The following is an 18,132-nucleotide window of genomic DNA, read 5'->3' as shown; positions in this document are numbered from 1 at the left end:
ATAGGTCATTAGGGTCTATTTCCCAGGGTTCTGATTCAGAACCTACCTCAAGAGAAGTGAGACTAACTGCCCCAGATATTATCCCGTCATTAACAGGCCATGTAATTTTGGGTTTCTCACATAATCTCTGTGAGATCTAACTTCCATATATGTAAAAAGAGGATAAGACTAAGGCAGTGGTTCTCAAGGTGTGGTCTGGGAAGGTCTGTGAGACCCTTTCAACGGCATTCAAGGTCAAACCTGCTTTCATAATCTTAGGACATAATTTGCCTTTTCCACTGACATTCTTTAATGAGTACAGAGGAGCTATCCAGAGGCTGAGGGGCAATGATACTATAACAGACTGAATGCAAGAAGAAACCAGGCTAGCCTTATGGATTAAACTCTTCCATAGGTTTATCTCAAATATAGTTGATTAGGAATTCATTGATTCTTTTTTTGAAATTTAAATTCAATTAACATATAATGTGTTATTGGTTTCAGAGGTAGAAGTCAGCAGTTCATCAGTCTTTTTTTTTTTTAAGATTTTATTTATTTATTTGACAGAGAGAGACAGAATCACAAGTAGCAGAGAGGCAGAGAGAAGCAGGCTCCCTGCTGAGCAGAGAGCCCGATGTGGGGCTCGATCCCAGGATCCTGGGATCATGACCAGAGCCGAAGGCAGATGCTTAACGGACTGAGCCACCCAGGTGCCCCAGCAGTTCATCAGTCTTATATAACACCCAGTGCTCATTACATTACGTGCCCCCCCCTTAATGTCCATCACCCAGTTACCCCATCACTCCACACCCCTCCCCTCCAGCAATCCTTAGTTTGTTTCCTACGATTAAGAGTCTCTTATGGTTTGTCTTCCTCTTTGATTTTGTCTTATTTTTTTCCTCTTTTCCCCGTGATCCTGTTTTGTTTCTTAAATTCTACGTATGAGCGAGATCTTACGATAATTATCTTTCTCTTATTGGCTTATTTCCCTTAGCATAATACCCTCTAGTTCCATCCATGTCATTGCAAATGGCAAGATTTCTTTCTTTCTTTCTTTCTTTCTTTTTTTTTTTTTTGATGGCGGAGTAGTATTCCATTGTATATATGTATATACCACATCCTCCTTATCCATTCTGCTGTTGATAGACATCTGGGCTCCTTCCATAGTTTGGCTGTTGTGGGGAATTCATTGATTCTTTACGCTAGTACTTATTACCAAGTAGAATGTTATAGCTTCAGAGACTTACCACAAACCTGTAGAGTTTTTCCACATCAGCTACTTTAAATTTTTAATAGACTCATTTGGAGCTTGTGAGGTTGTTTATTTTAAAGTCACCCAATTAGACATAATGGTTTATTTTGATGGAAATTAAAACTAACCTGGGCTCTTATTTATAGGAATAGGTGAAAGGATAAGTTTCATATTAGAGGGGGATTGCATCTACCCCAGCACCTAATATGCCCAGCTGGCATCCCATAATCACTCAGTACATATTTCTCTAAATAAGCAGATGAATGGAGGAAGATTTAGAATTCTTATGTAAGCAGTTAATTCTCAGATGGTTTCAGAATTGCCTTTAATGGAAAAAAACTAATGCTGACCACTAGCAGTATTTTCTTAAGATTAAATGTCAGCTGGAGTTCCTGAGGTACACCTCACCCTGCCAGGATGGTGGGGAACCTGAAATATCTCTTCTTCTGTTTGCTAGATCAAGCCCTGAGGTGTCCTGTATCCCCAGATAATCAAGTGTAGTATTCTAGCAGAAGCATTCCCAGTAGAGCCTGATGTGAATTCAGCCTCCCTTAGCTCCACTTGGAAGAGACAGTTCCCTGGTAGCTTGACTGCTTGCTTTCCAAATAAGGCAAACACTTTCAGATGAAATATTCTCTTTGGGGCAGTAAGTATCATATTACCTGGGGACTGTGGAGAAGGAAAGCTCAGGGAGTCATCTGGATGGGAGAACACAAAGTCTTCTTCCAACATAAAATCAATCACATATCAATGCTGCCTTCTAAAAAAATAATAATTAGACTATTTATGTTGTATTGAATTTGAACCCATCACACTTAATCTCAAATTCCCATTTTAGATTTTTTCCCATTTTTATGTTTAAAGTGTTTAAGTATTTGGTTTTTTACATACTAATATTGCTCATTGTTCAGGATAAATATCATTAAACACCTATCACAGTACTTGGCACACCTCTCCGGTTGGCTAACTAACTGACTGAGGTAAAACACACATGACAAAATTTACCCTCTGACTTATTTTTGACAGTATACCTAGAGAGACTTTTCAAAAACTTGAATCTAATGGTCATTTGGCTTGTTTCCAATTGAGGCTGTTACAAATAAAGCTTCTGTGAGGACTTATACATGCTTTCTTTGGGGTTCACATGTGTATTTAATTCTGTTGGATGTAAACTGATGAGTGGAAAGTCTGGGTCACAGAGTACATATCTTTGCCAAAGAAATCTTAATGTGTGTAATTTATAAGGTGCCTCTTCAGACCTTGCTGGGGGTATTATATGACATATGAGATATATATATATCCTGGGTATGTATGTATAATCCTAGATATATAATATAATCCTAGATATATAATATAATATAATAATATAATATAATATATACTATCCTATTAACTTTCTAGAATATTTTTTTAAAGATTTTATTTATTTATTTGACAGAGAGAGATCACAAGTAGACAAAGAGGCAGCGGAGAGAGGGAGAGAGGGAAGCAGGCTCCCCACCGAGCAAAGAGCCCGATGCGGGACTCGATCCCAGGACCCCGAGACCACGACCCGAGCCGAAGGCAGCGGCTCAACCCACTGAACCACCCAGGCGCCCCTAGAATATTTTTTAAAGATTTTATCCATTCATTTACTTGAGAGAGGAAGAGAAAGAGAACATGAGAGATGGGGGAGGGTCAAAAGCAAAAGCAGACTCCCTGATGAGCAGGGGGCCCAATGCGGGACTCCACCATCAGGACCTGAGCTGAAGGCAGTTGCCTAATCAACTGAGCCACTCAGGCACCCCAACTTTCTAGAATATTTTAAGAAATCCAAATTCTGAAATACATTTAGACCCCAGGGTTTGGGGTGAGGGATTGTAGAGCTATATATATAAATGCAAAGTGAACGTGTATATTGCAGTTTGATTTCTTTAAGGTACATGTGAAATTCCCTTTTCTTTAATCCCCTGCCCCATCAGCCCTCATAAGGAATCTATATCTCTTCATCCTCTCTATTTTACTGTTTGGGTTTATTTGTTCTCATGTTCTTTGTCTGTGTTGGTTTGTGAGTGAAAACACAGGCTTTCCTGAGGGAAAGAAACAATAAGTTTTTGAAGAATTGACAAGACACTGGGATGGGATGAAGGGGAGGGGAGTTAGCCATGGGGGCTCTATACTACATTACAAATAGCAAATATTCCCCCACACTGACCCCATGTCAGTCTAGGAGGCTTTTTCAACATAGCCAGAAGAACCAGTCAATGCGAGATGAACATAGTTGAGACCTATTTCATGATTGCTAATGCTTTGACTTTATATATCAGAAGGTAAAGTAGCTAAGACATTTAAAATGGAGGTTTCCACAAAAGATTTAGAAGACAGTATGCCTTATTTCAGGAATATAAGTACCCATTTTGTGGTAACAGATTTCATTTAAATGGCTATAAATTCTGTTGTTACAAAGAAAATCATTTTCCCATATAAACATTGTAATTAGGGAGATATATCCTGGCCAAAGATTTGGTCTCATAAAAACTGCTGAAAAAACTATGTGTTAAAATGATGATACAACATCAACATATGCAAATCAGTCAATGTGATACAATATATTAATAAAAGAAAGAACAAGAACCAAATGATACTCTCAACAGATGCTGAAAAAGCATTTGACAAAGTACAGCATCCTTTCTTGATCAAAACTCTTCAAAGTGTAGGGATGGAGGTACATACCTCAATATCATCAAAGCCATCTATGAAAAACCCACAGCCAATATAATTTTCAATGGGGCAAAACAGAGCTTTTCTGCTAAGGTCAGGAACACGGCAGGGATGTCCATTATCACCACTGCTATTCAACATAGTACTAGAGGTCCTATCCTCAGCAATCAGACAGCAAGAAGAAATTAAAGGCATCCAAATCGGCAAAGAAGAAGTCAAACTATCACTCTTTGCAGATGATATGATACTATATGTGGAAAACCCAAAAGACTCCATGCCAAAACTGCTAGAACTCATACAGGAACTCAGTAAAGTGTCAGGATATAAAATCAATGCACACAAATCAGTTGCATTTCTATATACCAACAACAGGACAGAAGAAAGAGAAATTAAGGAGTCAATCCCATTTACAATTGTGCCCCAAACCATAAGATACCTAGGAATAAACCTAATCAAAGAGGCTAAGAATCTGTACTCAGAAAAATATAAAGTACTCATGAAAGAAATTGAGGAAGACACAAAGAAATGGAAAAATGTTCCATGCTCATGGATTGGAAGAACAAATATTATGAAAATGTCTATGCTACCTAAAGTAATCTACATGTTTAAAGCAATCTTATCAAAATCCCACCCATTTTTTTTTCAAAGAAATGGAACAAATAATCCTAAAGTTTATATGGAACCAGAAAATACCTTGAATAGCCAGAGGAATGTTGAAAAAGAAAGCCAAAGTTGGTGGCATCACAATTCCAGACTTCAAGCTCTATTACAAAGCTGTCATCATCAAGACAGTATGGTACTGGCACAAAAATAGACACATAGATCAATGGAACAGAATAGAGAGCCCAGAAATAGACCCTCAACTCTATGGGCAACTAATCTTTGACAAAGCAGGAAAGAATGTCCAGTGGAAAAAAGATAGTCTCTTCAACAAATGGTGTTGGGAAAATTGGATAGCCACATGCAGAAAAATGAAACTGGACCATTTCCTTACACCACACACAAAAACAGACTCCAAATGGATGAAAGGCCTCAATGCAAGAAAGAAATCCATCAAAATGCTTGAGGAGAACATAGGCAGCAACCTCTTCAACCTCAGCTGTAGCAACTTCTTCCTAGAAACATCGCCAAAGGCAAGGGAAGCAAGGGTAAAAATGAACTATTGGACTTCATCAAGATCAAAAGCTTTTGCACAACAAAGGAAACAGTCAACAAAACCAAAAGACAATTGACAGAATGGGAGAAGATATTTGCAAACGACATATCAGATAAAGGCTAGTATCCAAAAGCTATAAAGAACTTATCAGACTCAACACCCAAAGAACAAATAATCCAATCAAGAAATGGGCAGAGGACATGAACAGACATTTCTGCAAAGAAGACATCTGGATGGCCAACAGACACATGAAAAAGTGCTCCATATCACTCGACATCAGGGAAATACAAATCAAAACCGCAATGAGATACCACCTCACACCAGTCAGAATGGCTAAAATTAACAAGTCAGGAAATGACAGATGCTGGTAAGGATGCAGAGAAAGGGGAACCCTCCTACACTGTTGGTGGGAATGCAAGCTGGTGCAATCACTCTTAAAAACAGCACGGTGGTTCCCCAAAAAGTTGAAAATAGAACTACCCTAGACCCAGCAATCGCACTACTGGGTATTTACCCTGAGGATACAAATGTAGTGATCCAAAGGAGCACGTGCATCTGAATGTTTATAGCAGCAATGTCCACAATAGCCAAACTATGGAAAGAACCTAAATGTCCATCAACAGATGATTGGATAAAGAAGATGGGGTATATATATACAATGGAATACTATGCAGCCATCAAAAGAAATGAAATCTTGCCATTTGCAATGACATGGTTGGAACTAGAAGGTATTATGCTGAGCTAAATAAGTTAATCAGAGAAAGACAATTATATGGTCTCCCTGATATGAGGAAGTTGAGAGGCAAGTAGGGGGCTTGGGGGGTAGGAAAGGAAAAAAATCAAACAAGATGGGATCGGGAGACAAACCATAAGAAACTCTTAATCTCACAAAACAAACTGAGGGTTGCCAGGGGGAGGGGGAAGGGAGAGGGTAGTGGGGTTATGGACATTGGGAAGGTACGTGCTATGGTGAGTGCTGTGAAGTGTGCAAAACTGGCGATTCACAGACCTCTACCCCTGGGGCTAATAAGACATTATATGTTGGGGTGCCTGGGTGGCTCAGTAGGTTAAAGCCTCTGCCTTCGGCTCAGGTCATGATCCCAGGGTCCTGGGATCGAGTCCCACGTCGGGCTCTCTGCTCAGTGGGGAGCCTGCTTTCCTCTCTCTCTCTCTCTGCGTGCCTCTCTGCCTACTTGTGATCTCTGCCAAATAAATAAAATCTTTTAAAAAAAGTGTCTTTTTTATGTTAATGTGGATTTGGGGAAGGTGCCCCAGTTGGAGGCTGGTGCCAATGGAGCCAAGTGATTACTGTGATTACAGGGTTGGAACTTGTAATCCTCCTCTGGAGAGGGGAGGGGCCTACAGCCTGAATTAATCACCAAAGGTTAACAATTTAATCAATCTAGTCTAGGTAATGAAGCCTCCATAAAAACCCAAAAGGGCATAGTTCAGAGTTCTTGGTTGGTGAACGCATGATCTGGGGAGTGGCGTGCCTGGGGCATGGAACCTCAACCTTTTCCCTATGCTTGCCCAGTGCATATTTTCTATCTGGATGTTCCTGAATTCCTTTTGTAACAAATCAGTAATCTAGTGAGTAAACAGATTTTCTGAGTTCTGTGAGCCATTCTAGCACATTAACCAAACCTATGGAAGGGATCTGGGGAACCTCTGATTTATAGCCTGTCAGTCAGAAATATAGGTAATAACCTCAGCTTGCGATTGGCATCACTGGCTTGGCACATGGAGGGAGGAACCAGATTCTATGGCCAGGTAGTGTCAGAATTGAATTGAATCGTAGGACACCTTGCCATTGTCCAGAAAAATTGCTTGTTGTTGGAGGGAAACACCCCCTCCCCCAGCATACTGGGATTAGTATCAGAACCCCAAATTCCAATGTGGGAACCCTAAACCCCAAGACCTCAGAATGTGACTATTATTTGGAGATAAGGCCTTTAAAGGATTAAGTTAAAATGAGGCCATTGGGGTGAACTCTAATCTAGTCTGTCTACTAGAGGAAATTTGGACCCACAGAGACACCAGGGCTGGGGGTGCAGAGAAAATGTCATGTGAGGACACGGCAAGAAGGCAAGCCAAGAGATTTGCCAAACCTCCCAACACTTTGATCTTGGACTTCTAACCTCCACAACTGTGTGAAAATAAATTCCTCTTTAAGCCAGGAGTCTGTTATTTTGTTATAGCATACCTAAGAAACTTAACAGGTGGCCTAAATATCATGGCTCAAGGAACTGTAACAGAACCCACAAATGTTTGCTATTGTTGGTTCGCACACACCTTCCATGCCTGCCATCCTTGAATTGGAGCCTCAGCAGCATCAAAGCCATCTTGCAGAAGAGTCCAAACTTTTCTATTTCTTGGCATTTTAAAACAGTGTAATGTTACTTCTGTTACAGAATGTTAACATGAAAAAAAATACCAGAAACAGGAAATAGTACAATGAACTTCCATATACCCTACACTCAGATTCAGTATTTGCCCTGTATTTGCTTTAGCTCTTTCCACCTCCTTTTCCTTAGCTGTGTGTGTGTGTGTGTGTGTGTGTGTGTATTTTTTAGGCAACCAGTATTTTTCTATACCACATAACACACACGTTATGACTGTAATTTATGTATACTGGCATGCCGTTGAATTCACATTAATAAAAAGTAAAGAAATTGAATTGTGAGATAATTTATACTTTGAGTTCCAGACGAGGCTACTCATTTCATCCCTTGTTTTATTCAAGGTACCAATCTAAAAATGTAATTTTGTTTCCAGGAAAACTGCTGAAGTTGGAAGACAAATGTTTTTCTACAGAGGTCATTTCATTTAAATGAAAAAAAAAAAAGGAAAGGAAAAAAAGTTGGAAAAATTGAATTCTCAGTTCATTGCAAGGATGGAGATTAACAAAAATTATATAGAATCTCAGGAAATACACATTATTTCAAAAACTGTACACATGTGGATCTTTAAAAAAGATCAAGAACCTACCCCCAAAATGTTAATTGATATGATCTCTTGATAGAAGGCTAGTTTTATTTTCTCCTTTGTAATTTACTGTATTTGCTAAACACTCCCCTATGAATGTTGTATTACTTTTGCAATCTGAAAAAAAAAGTAAAACATACACTAAAATAAATCAAGCTGTGGTTATATAAACATATTCTTTAAACATGGAGGTTAACCATTAGAAGTTAAAAGTGGTTAAGAGTGATTACTTCTGGAAAATGCAGTAAGAGAGAAGGTGAAGGCAAGAGACTGTGCTTTCCATTCTAAAACCTTTCAGACAATCCAATGTGTTATATTCTAAAGATTAGACATTATGGTAAGCTTTTCACGTATTTAAAAAAAAAAAAAAGCTAGTGGGAAGACTAATGGAAAAAAATACAAAAAGCAACTCCATTTTATTTCTTCTAAGAATGTGTAGGCCTTTGTGAAACCTACTAGTTATGATTACTAGCTTAGCTGTATGTAGTACATCATGTTCATTCACACTCCAAAATTCTACGTACGTACGTATAAAATGCAACTGGATTTACAGAAGTAATTTCTTACCTACACTGAAGGCATATTTCAATTAAAAAAAAATACAGAGTACAAACTAAAGTAAGTTTATTTACAAAAATCACAATAATTACAGATAGTACAAATTGAGACAATCTCCAATCTCCCCTGTTGTGACAGAAGCAACCAGCTTTCACTTTCAAATGAGGGTTTTGTTATTTCAAGATAAGATACACATTCAGTGATCCACTGCCCTTATTTAGAATGCTTTTCTAAATAATTCCTGGGGCTGATTAGTGGTATGGACATGGGTCATTTCCCTCAACTTTTATTTCCAGAACTACTATGTTCAAGTCCAGCATAACTGGAATATAACGGGGTAGAGTGGCACTACTTTTTTTTTCCCCAACAGTAAATTTTGATTATTCTTTAAATATTTACTTAGTGGTTTAGAACTGAAACCATGATTTTTGGCTTTAAAGTCCAGTGATTTTTATGGGTTGTACAATTCCACTAGAGCCAGTATGACCTAGCTATTTATTACAGGCTTACAACTGTTTAAGAAACAGAATTCCATAGTAATCTATTCTGTTCTGTTTGTTTTCTAGAAAAGGAGGTGGGAGGAGGGGCAGAGGGAGAGAGAATCTTAAGCAGACTCCATGCCGAGCACAAAGCCTGAAGCAGGGCTTGATCTCAAAACCCTGAAATAGTGACCTGAGCCAAAATCAAGAGTCCAACGCTCAACCAAGTCACCCAAGTGCCCCCACAGTATTCAATTCTGTATGAATTTTGTCTTTTGTGTGTTTAATCAGAGTCACTACTGCTGCTAGAGGAGTCTGTTGACATAACTTCTACATCATCTTCATTTTCTTTATTATGCCCGGGAGGTTCCAACAAAAAGTCATTACTGTGATTTGGTGGTAACATATTCATTGACATGTCATTTGACTGCCATGGATATTGTGGAGCAAGGACATCTGAAGAAAAGAAAGAAGCATATGTAATAATACTTATACCAATAATTAATTTACTTCTTAATTACTCTTCCCCTCATGCACAGAATCTGAAGTAAATATTTAAGGCCAAGAATCAAAATGTACATTTGGCTAAATTAACAAAGATCAAAATTATCAAGGTAAAGCATATTTTAATAACCAGAACCTGCATTTAATTTTTTTAAAAATCATGCTTACATCTAAGTAACTTTATATATATATATATTTTTAATCTAAGTAACTTTATAGTCAGTTGACCTAATTTTTCTTTTGTAAGACATTCATAATGACAAATCAAATGTTTATTTTATATATATTAAGTCATATATATTATTCTCTCTATATATTTTAAATAGCTAACATGTACTACACTCTTAGAAGTTTAAACTGCTTTTTTTTTTTTTTTTTAAAGATTTTATTTATTTATTTGACAGAGAGAGATCACAAGCAGGCAGAGAGGCAGGCAGAGAGACAGGAGGAAGCAGGCTCCCCGCCGAGCAGAGAGCCCGATGCGGGACTCGATCCCAGGACTCCGAGATCATGACCTGAGCTGAAGGCAGCGGCTCAACCCACCGAGCCACCCAGGCGCCCTAAACTGCTTCTTAAGCTGTAAATCCACTCTTCTCCCAGGACCCTGAAAACATTTCTCCTCTGCCAGCAGCCACAATGTTAATCTTTGTCAGTAGAGGGCACTGGAGGGACTCTGCAAGGGGAATAGGACTAAGGGATCGGATGTTTCCCTTCTCACTCCTGTGGTACCTGGCTGGCATGCGGACGTCAAGCGGTGAGCTTGCTCGCCCCCTAGCAAGTTTCAGTAGTGTCTAAGTCTCACCATTACCCTAAAGGCGACTTCCCTGCAAGGATCCCTGGAACCCTAGTGGATAATTTCCTGCTTGCTGACTCCAGCCTGTGAATACCTCATCTAACTTCTCTGCCATCCTGTGGGCCACAGCTACATCCTTTCAAGGGTGCCACAATATGAACAGCAGCCTGAGGATGGGGGTGGGAGAAACCTCTTCTCAGTGGGTCCTTTCTTTGGGCAATCTGCCTGGTCCTAAATGTAGTAGCTGCTCCCCACATCTGTTATTACTGTATTTTTAAAAAGCAGTTCTCTTTACCCTTTAGTAGTGAGTATCCTGTCACTAATGAATAATTCTTTAAATTTTCCTTGTTCATACTGCTGATGTGGTTTCTGCCTATTGACTAGACTATGACTGGCATATAATACGGAATAATAAAAATGAGGAAAATGCAGATATCTAGGGGAACTAACACACAGTGAGTCCTCAGTTTGTACTTTAGATAGTAAAAATGATGTTTACAAAGCATTCTTAACAACATAGGAACATCCTTACAATAAAATGTGAAGCAGAAAAGCATTATATAGAGCATGTTTTTAACACTGTAAAAAATACAAGAAAAAATGAAATAGTTGTAATATTAAAAGTGATTGCTCAAACAAAGCCCCAGTTTTTTTGTTTTTTTTTTTATAATCTTCTAAATACTTTTTAAATGTCCTACCAAGCAAGTCACCTACAAAAGGTAAAAGATGGGGAACATAAAATAAATATAAAAATAACACAAAACTATATGCAGAACTTGAGGAAGGCCAAAATTCAGAATGAACCAAGTCTCTCAGAAGTGCAATTTTATTTAGTTACTGAAAAGCCCATAAAAGGCTATTATTCATTTTGTTAATCTGCAAGTTTTCCAGGAGTGAGTTCACTTTGTATTCTTTAAAACGAACATATGTATTTCTTATTCTGTTTGTCCAGTATATTTCACAATTTTATTTAAAAAGCTGTTTAAATTTTAATAATAAAAGAGAGGACTAATGCCCGAGGAAAATAACCTATTAACAAATAAGAGAAAAGTCAATTTATTCTAATTTCATGAACTCCAGCTAGAATAGTTTTTACACTAGAGAGCAGGATAAATGGCAGAAAACCTGGCTGTTAAAACGAGCTGGGTCTAGAACCTCAAACTTCTTCAACAGCCAGATATTCCTTTATCATGTCTGCAAAACCTTGGTCTGTTTGAAAGCACTGTTCTGATTAACATTACCTGGCAATCTGCCTGCTGCTAGTGCATCCCCTGGTAAATGACCATTTACACCATTAGTGGAAGGATTGTTCATTTGACCCAATAATCCACTTCTCATCTCCAAATCAGTTGGGTATGGCCTCCGTGGGTCCCCTAAAAAAGACTGCTTTTAATTTAATCTTATGCAAAATAAGCATTAATACCATCTCTGAAGTACTTATCTTCCTTGACTCACTCTGAAAAACTCAAAATACCCATTTTCAATAAGGTCATATTATCAACTGCTATTAAGAGCATAATATATTAAATTTAAAAATACATGCATTTTGTCTTTGAATCTGTACAGTAATATATTATTCTCTATGCAAAAAAAAAGAGAAAAGTCTGTCATTTTAGCAATTCCAAATGACAAACTAAGAAAATTATAATGATCTTTAAATATTTTATTTATTTATTTGACAGACAGAGATCACAAGTAGGCAGAGAGGCAGGCAGAGAGAGAGAGAGGAGGAAGCAGGCTCCCCGCCGAGCAGAGAGCCCGATGTGGGGCTCGATCCCAGGACCCTGGGATCATGACCTGAGCCGAAGGCAGAGGCTTTAACCCACTGAGCCACCCAGGTGCCCCAAGAAAATTATAATGATCTTGATTCTTCTAACTTACCTACATTTCCAAGAAGAAAATAACAAATGATACATACACTGAGAGAATAAACAGATCATGATACATTTTTTTTCTTTTTTACAAGACAGGACTGGAATACTTATTTGAAGGACTGTGTAAATTAAAACTTTTCCTAACCAACCTCTTTGATCTTATCATTTAAAAACTAATTCCTAGAAATTTCCAGTGGAGGAGGAGTATCAGGAGCCAATGTTCACTTCTAATCATGGGAGCATACCATTTTGTTTTGGGATGATGAAAAACTTGGCAGATTTGGACCAACTTTTGGTAATATTCCTTACTCACTCCAGATTACTTACCCCCAAAACTGTAAGTTAACCATAGTGTTTTTAGTATAGTAAAATACCACCATCATGAATTACTGATGTTGAGATACTATTTCCCACTCCTCCCAGAAGACTGCTGTTTCACCTTAGGTCCCTGTCTTACAAATGTCTTATGTACTATCAATATATATTGCAGTTTTTTACTCTTTTTTACCCTTTCTAATTACTCCAGCTTTATCCAGTCCCATGTGTTTGCTATTGGGTGCTCAGTGCTTCACCTTTATCACTGTACAGTTGGGACTGTCTTGATTCCAAGGCCAGAACACTTGATGAAATTCCAATGGTTCTAAAAAGTGGGCTTTCTGGCCAGCCTGGGTGTTACTGTCATAAAGGTCTATAGCTTTAGAATCATCACGTATCATTTGTACTTATAACAATTTATGATTTTTCTTTAAAAAGGACAGAAACAGAGGCCCCTGGGTGACTCAGTTGGTTAAGCAACTGCCTTCAACTCAAGTCATGATCTCAGGGTCCTGGGACTGAGTCCCACATGCGGCTGGCTTCTCCCTCTCCTCTCCACTTGTGCTCTCTCACTGTCTCTCTTGCTCACTCTAATAAATAATACCATAAAAAAAAAAGACACACAGTCCCTGTAGCAAAAGTTTTATAGATAAACCAAACTAATAAAACCCATGACCCATATTATTTCTTATAAGATATTAAAGATATGAAAATATATAGCAGATGTTTCTAAGGATAAATACATTCTATGTTTAAATCATTCTATGTTTAAAATTACAGTCACCTAAAAATTTTTAAAACCAATATGCCTAATAAAAAGAGAAGTATTTTACCTGGAACCCAGGTCAGTGGGGCACATACAGCATTACTTGCACTAATCCTATGTGCATACTTAATTATTTCTTCAGAGGAGATGGCACCTGAGAGAGTCAAGAGGAGAGAGTAATGTTAGTCCAGTAACTTACAACTATATAAACACATGTCTCATAGTCACACATCATACTTAATTTTAAATTATCTGAAAACAGGATAATCTGAGTTGCCCACCTTCCCCAATAATACCTAATAATATGTATATTGTTAAACTTAACATAAGATTTCATAACTAAAGAACAAGACATCTAGAAAAAACAGCTAACAAAGTATCAAATTTGGGACATTAGCATGACTAAATTCACTAATCTCAATTATTAACTACCATTAAATATTCTTACTGTTCTCAAAGCAACAATGAGTACAAATAAAAGAAGAAAGAGTGTTTTGCCTTCCAGTGACATCTAAGCTATTAAGTTAGAGCACCAGTTCACACTATACCACTCAATCGTTGGCCTGATGTGACTCTACGATTATAAGTAGGCCTATGTAGAAACATGTCCACAATATATTCATTAGATTAAAAAAAGTAAGCTGCTAAATAATATGTGTAGCATGACCCGGTTTTTGTTTTTGAATATGTACATATATGTATTTGTACTGTTATATTTGTATTAAACATCTAAAAAAATAGACACACACCAAACATGAACAGTAGTTATCTGAAACAGGAAAGGAAGAGGAGAGTTACACAATTTTGAGATGACTAAAGGCAAATCATCTACAAACCATTAAAAACAAGTAACCAAAATTTTCACTCTAACTTCTAGTACATAAACTCAAAAATCCAAAATGGAAGTCTTTTAAAGAGAGGAGGAGGACAGGAAAAGGCAGGCTGGGCATCTGCACCATTACAAGTGCACATGTCCCAAAGCACATCTAGTTCTGACTTCAGGACACTCTAGTCCCACCCCAGCTGCCCACTGCACATTCTCTTTCACTTTCTGTCCTGTCTTTTAAGATCCAACTCACATCCCACTTGCTTCCAGCTCACAGTTCTCTTCCCTTCTCCCAACAACTTTATAAACTCATTGTCTTTACTGCACATATGGATACACAGCCATAACTTGCCTTATATTATTGCTTCCTAGAGCCTGAAAAAGTGTGAAAACTTCCCAATAATACATAGCACAGTGCTAGCATCTAGCAGACACTTTATAATAAAAATTTATTGGAATCATTTCAATAGCAGCAAATGATTACCAATAATACTCTCATCCATTTCTTGAAACCAAAACTTGGACTTTTCAGAAAGTCATTCAATATTCCCAGAGTTCTTACCTTTTCTTGCTTTTTCTATTGATTTGAGTTTTTCTTTTGCTTGGTAAACAGCTGTTGCCTAATTTGAATATTAAAAAAAGAAATATGGTTTACTCTTAACTATATCAAGCAGAATTTTTGCCTTAATTCACAAAATCATGAATCCCACAGGAACAAAATGCAAAAGTGGGAGATCCCCACAATTTATATGCAACGTTCTGACACTATTTGGGAATCATCTGTATCAGTTGGTTAATGAAGTAATAATATATATTCATGAATCACTCTTCATCTACAAACTGTTAGAAATAATGTGTAGACTGGACTGTTTACTTTTTGGGGGGGGGCTGTAACCAATTTTAATTAGTGCCCGCCGCTCTTGTTTATTTTTTTTTTTAAAGATTTTATTTATTTTTGAGAGAGAGAGAGCCCACGAGTGGGGTGAGGAGCAGAGAGAAAAGTGGACTCCCTGCTGAACAGGGAGCTTGATACGGGATTTGATCCCAGAACCCTGGGATCATGACCTGAGCTGAAAGGCAGTCGCTTAACTGACTGAGTCACCCAGGAGCCCCTAACATTTTTTTTCGTTATGCCTTCTATCAGACATGTATAAGAGATCCACATCATATACCAGTCCCAAAGCATTCTATTCTCACATTTATTTCAAGGATAAAAATACCAAAATATTTTTTTCTCATTTACAAGACACATTCTTGGATTGATAGTCTTACTCATTTAGACATTACCATTACCTCTACGCTTAATGACTGTTATAATGAAAACACCCACAACCCACCCCCCAGTTACATTAAAGGGTAAAATGAAGTTACATTAGTATATACATCCTCAACTATAACACAGTGGTTAAGAGTATGGAGTCAGTGGGGCACCTGGGTGGCTCAGTGGGTTAAAGCCTCTGCTGTAGGCTCAGGTCATGATCCCAGGGTCCTGGGATCGAGCCCCACATTGGGCTCTCTGCTAAGTGCAGAGCCTGCTTCTCTCTCTCTCTCTCTCTCTCTCTCTGCCTGCCTCTCTGCCTACTTGTGTTCTCTGTCTGTCAAATAAATAAATAAAATCTTAAAAAAAAAAAAAAAGAGTATGGAGTCAGAGAAATAGGTTTAAGTTCCATCTCTTTACTTTTCACTCTTCCTGGGCAAGGTAACTATTAATTTAAAACCTCAGTTTCTTCATCTGTAAAATGGAATAATGGTACTAACCTAGCATGATTACTAAGGAGATTGAGAAAATCCATGTAACCTGCAAACAAGCACAAGGCCTAATGCACAAGTGATCAATAAATGTTAGTTGTTATTACCTAAATCATAAAATTCAGTCTTTTTACAGTTCTTGTGTTAATTATCTTTAACTCGTTAACAACATTTTTGGAAATCAAATCTAAAGGATAAAATCTGAAATGCAGAAGAAAAAGGCGACTTTTTGCAATGATATTCTTCAAAGCATTATTTATAACAGAAAGTTGGAAAGCTAAACAAAGAGGATACAATATAAGAAAAATGCTTAAGTTTTAAAAATAAGGGGCACCTGCATGGCTCAGTGGGTTAAGCCTCTGCCTTCCTAGGATCGAGCCCCGCATCAGGCTTTCTGCTTGGTGGGAAGCCTGCTTCCCCCTCTCTCTCTGCCTGCTCTCCCTACTTGTGGTCTCTCTCTGTCAAATAAATAAATAGAATCTTTAAAAAATACTTTATTAAAAAAATTTAAAAAATAGTAATAGAAATCCACTTAATATCCTACTAATTACGAGATAAAAAAAATGAAAACGTCTGGGAAAAAAATCACTATGTTGTAACCTGAAACTATGTAATATTGTGTGTCAACCAGACTTCAATTTAAAAATCAATTATAAGCCTACTGGAAAATTAAAAAAAAAAAAGTCTGAGACTGAAATAAAATGCACAAAAGACTAATGGCAATCTGAATAGAGGGACTAACACAATTTTTTCCTCTTCCTTCTACCTCTCTTTATTTTCTGAAATCTTTTAGTAAGTATTACTTTCCTAATGGAAAATAGATTTCATTACATATTTTTTTAAAAAGCATTTACTTGGGGTCATTTCTTCAGCAGGAGTGGTTAATTTACCCTGAACCACTCAGGTTTCTATTTACTGGAGTCTGTTTTGACACATTTTGAAGACTGATCAGGGATAAAGATTCCCACAATGTCTGGTCCATATAAGAATCAAACTCAGCTGTTTCTGCAATACCCCCATATAACAATTACATTGGTTAGTATTTAGTGAAATAACTGGGCAAATAATAGCAAAGAAATGGTTTTCAAACAATAGCCAAGAAGAAGAAAAACAAAAAACCAGATCCCATTTAGAGTGGCAGATTAAATTAATATAAATTTTAATCCATTTATAAAATGATACATATCTATACTGATTTAAAAAATATTTTTAGGTGCGCCTGGGTGGCTCAGTGGGTTAAGCCTCTGCCTTCAGCTCAGGTCATGATCTCAGGGTCCTGGGATCGAGCCCCGTGTCGGGCTCTCTGCTCAGCAGGGAGCCTGCTTCCTCCTCTCTCTCTGCCTGCCTCTCTGCCTGCTTGTGATCTCTGTCAACTAAATAAATAAAATCTTTAAAAAAAAAAAAAGAAAATATTTTTAAAACTGAAGATTTAGACTACTAATAACTGAAGACTTCTAATAGGACAGGATAAAATTAAACTTCCCAGTTCTATTAATTCGATCCTGTGAAATCTTTAAATAATGAAAATATGGTTCAAAAACAATGCAGACATCTGAAAACATTAAGTAAAATAGGGAATGACAATGGCCTTTCATTTAACCAAAGTGACAAACTGTCACTTTTAGACTTGGAAAGTCAAATTTTCTGCCACTTCAAAATACTTGAAGATTTTTTTTTCGGAACTAGATTAATATCCTTTTTTACCTTATCTTCTATCAACTTACCAGTATTTGTTCTGCTTCCTTGAGCTGTTTTTGTAGTTGCTGAATATCACTGTCTCTCTTCTCCACTTCCTTTTCTAAAACTTGCATTTCATGATGGATTTTTCCCTGATTGAGTGCCAATTTCATCAGTTCTTGAAATTCCCCATCTCTGTGAATTAACAACTCCAGGACCTGTCAGATAACAGCTGATTAAGGCAGACAGCAGAATACTGAAAAGTGACATTCCAATGAAGCAAAGAACTCATATATGAATTGGTTAGGCTATAAAATTTTAACACCCTCAAAGTATCATCCAATCAATGTTAAGAATAAAAATAACCTACCTATGATTATTTTGGAAAACAGATTAATATCAAGACTTTCTACTTTTTCTAATTATATGCTATTCTTTCATAAAAAACAAGTCTTCAGAAGTACCAATATGCCAAAATGAGGTTTATTCATTTCCCAGGTTAAGAAAAAATTTTAAAGT

General features: G+C 37.3%; 1 protein-coding gene across 3 annotated transcripts in view; it reads right to left on the bottom strand.

Annotated features, from left to right (window-relative positions):
• Window positions 1-8,998: 8,998 nt before the first annotated feature.
• MED4 (mediator complex subunit 4) overlaps window positions 8,999-18,132 on the bottom strand; it is a 46,827-nt gene continuing 37,693 nt past the window's right edge. For all 3 annotated transcript variants that reach the window (XM_047723428.1, XM_047723427.1, XM_047723429.1), the window contains 5 exons: window positions 17,661-17,831; window positions 14,750-14,807; window positions 13,429-13,515; window positions 11,648-11,779; window positions 8,999-9,565 (listed from right to left, as the gene is read on the bottom strand). In XM_047723428.1, the coding sequence (XP_047579384.1) occupies window positions 9,393-9,565; window positions 11,648-11,779; window positions 13,429-13,515; window positions 14,750-14,807; window positions 17,661-17,831 (621 nt within the window). In that variant the 3' untranslated portion in view covers window positions 8,999-9,392. The remainder of the gene's footprint in view (window positions 9,566-11,647; window positions 11,780-13,428; window positions 13,516-14,749; window positions 14,808-17,660; window positions 17,832-18,132) is intronic.

Source organism: Lutra lutra, chromosome 3 (genome assembly GCF_902655055.1).
Source record: "Lutra lutra chromosome 3, mLutLut1.2, whole genome shotgun sequence".
NCBI classification, from domain to species: domain Eukaryota; kingdom Metazoa; phylum Chordata; class Mammalia; order Carnivora; family Mustelidae; genus Lutra; species Lutra lutra.
This window is presented reverse-complemented; position numbering and strand designations above follow the sequence as displayed.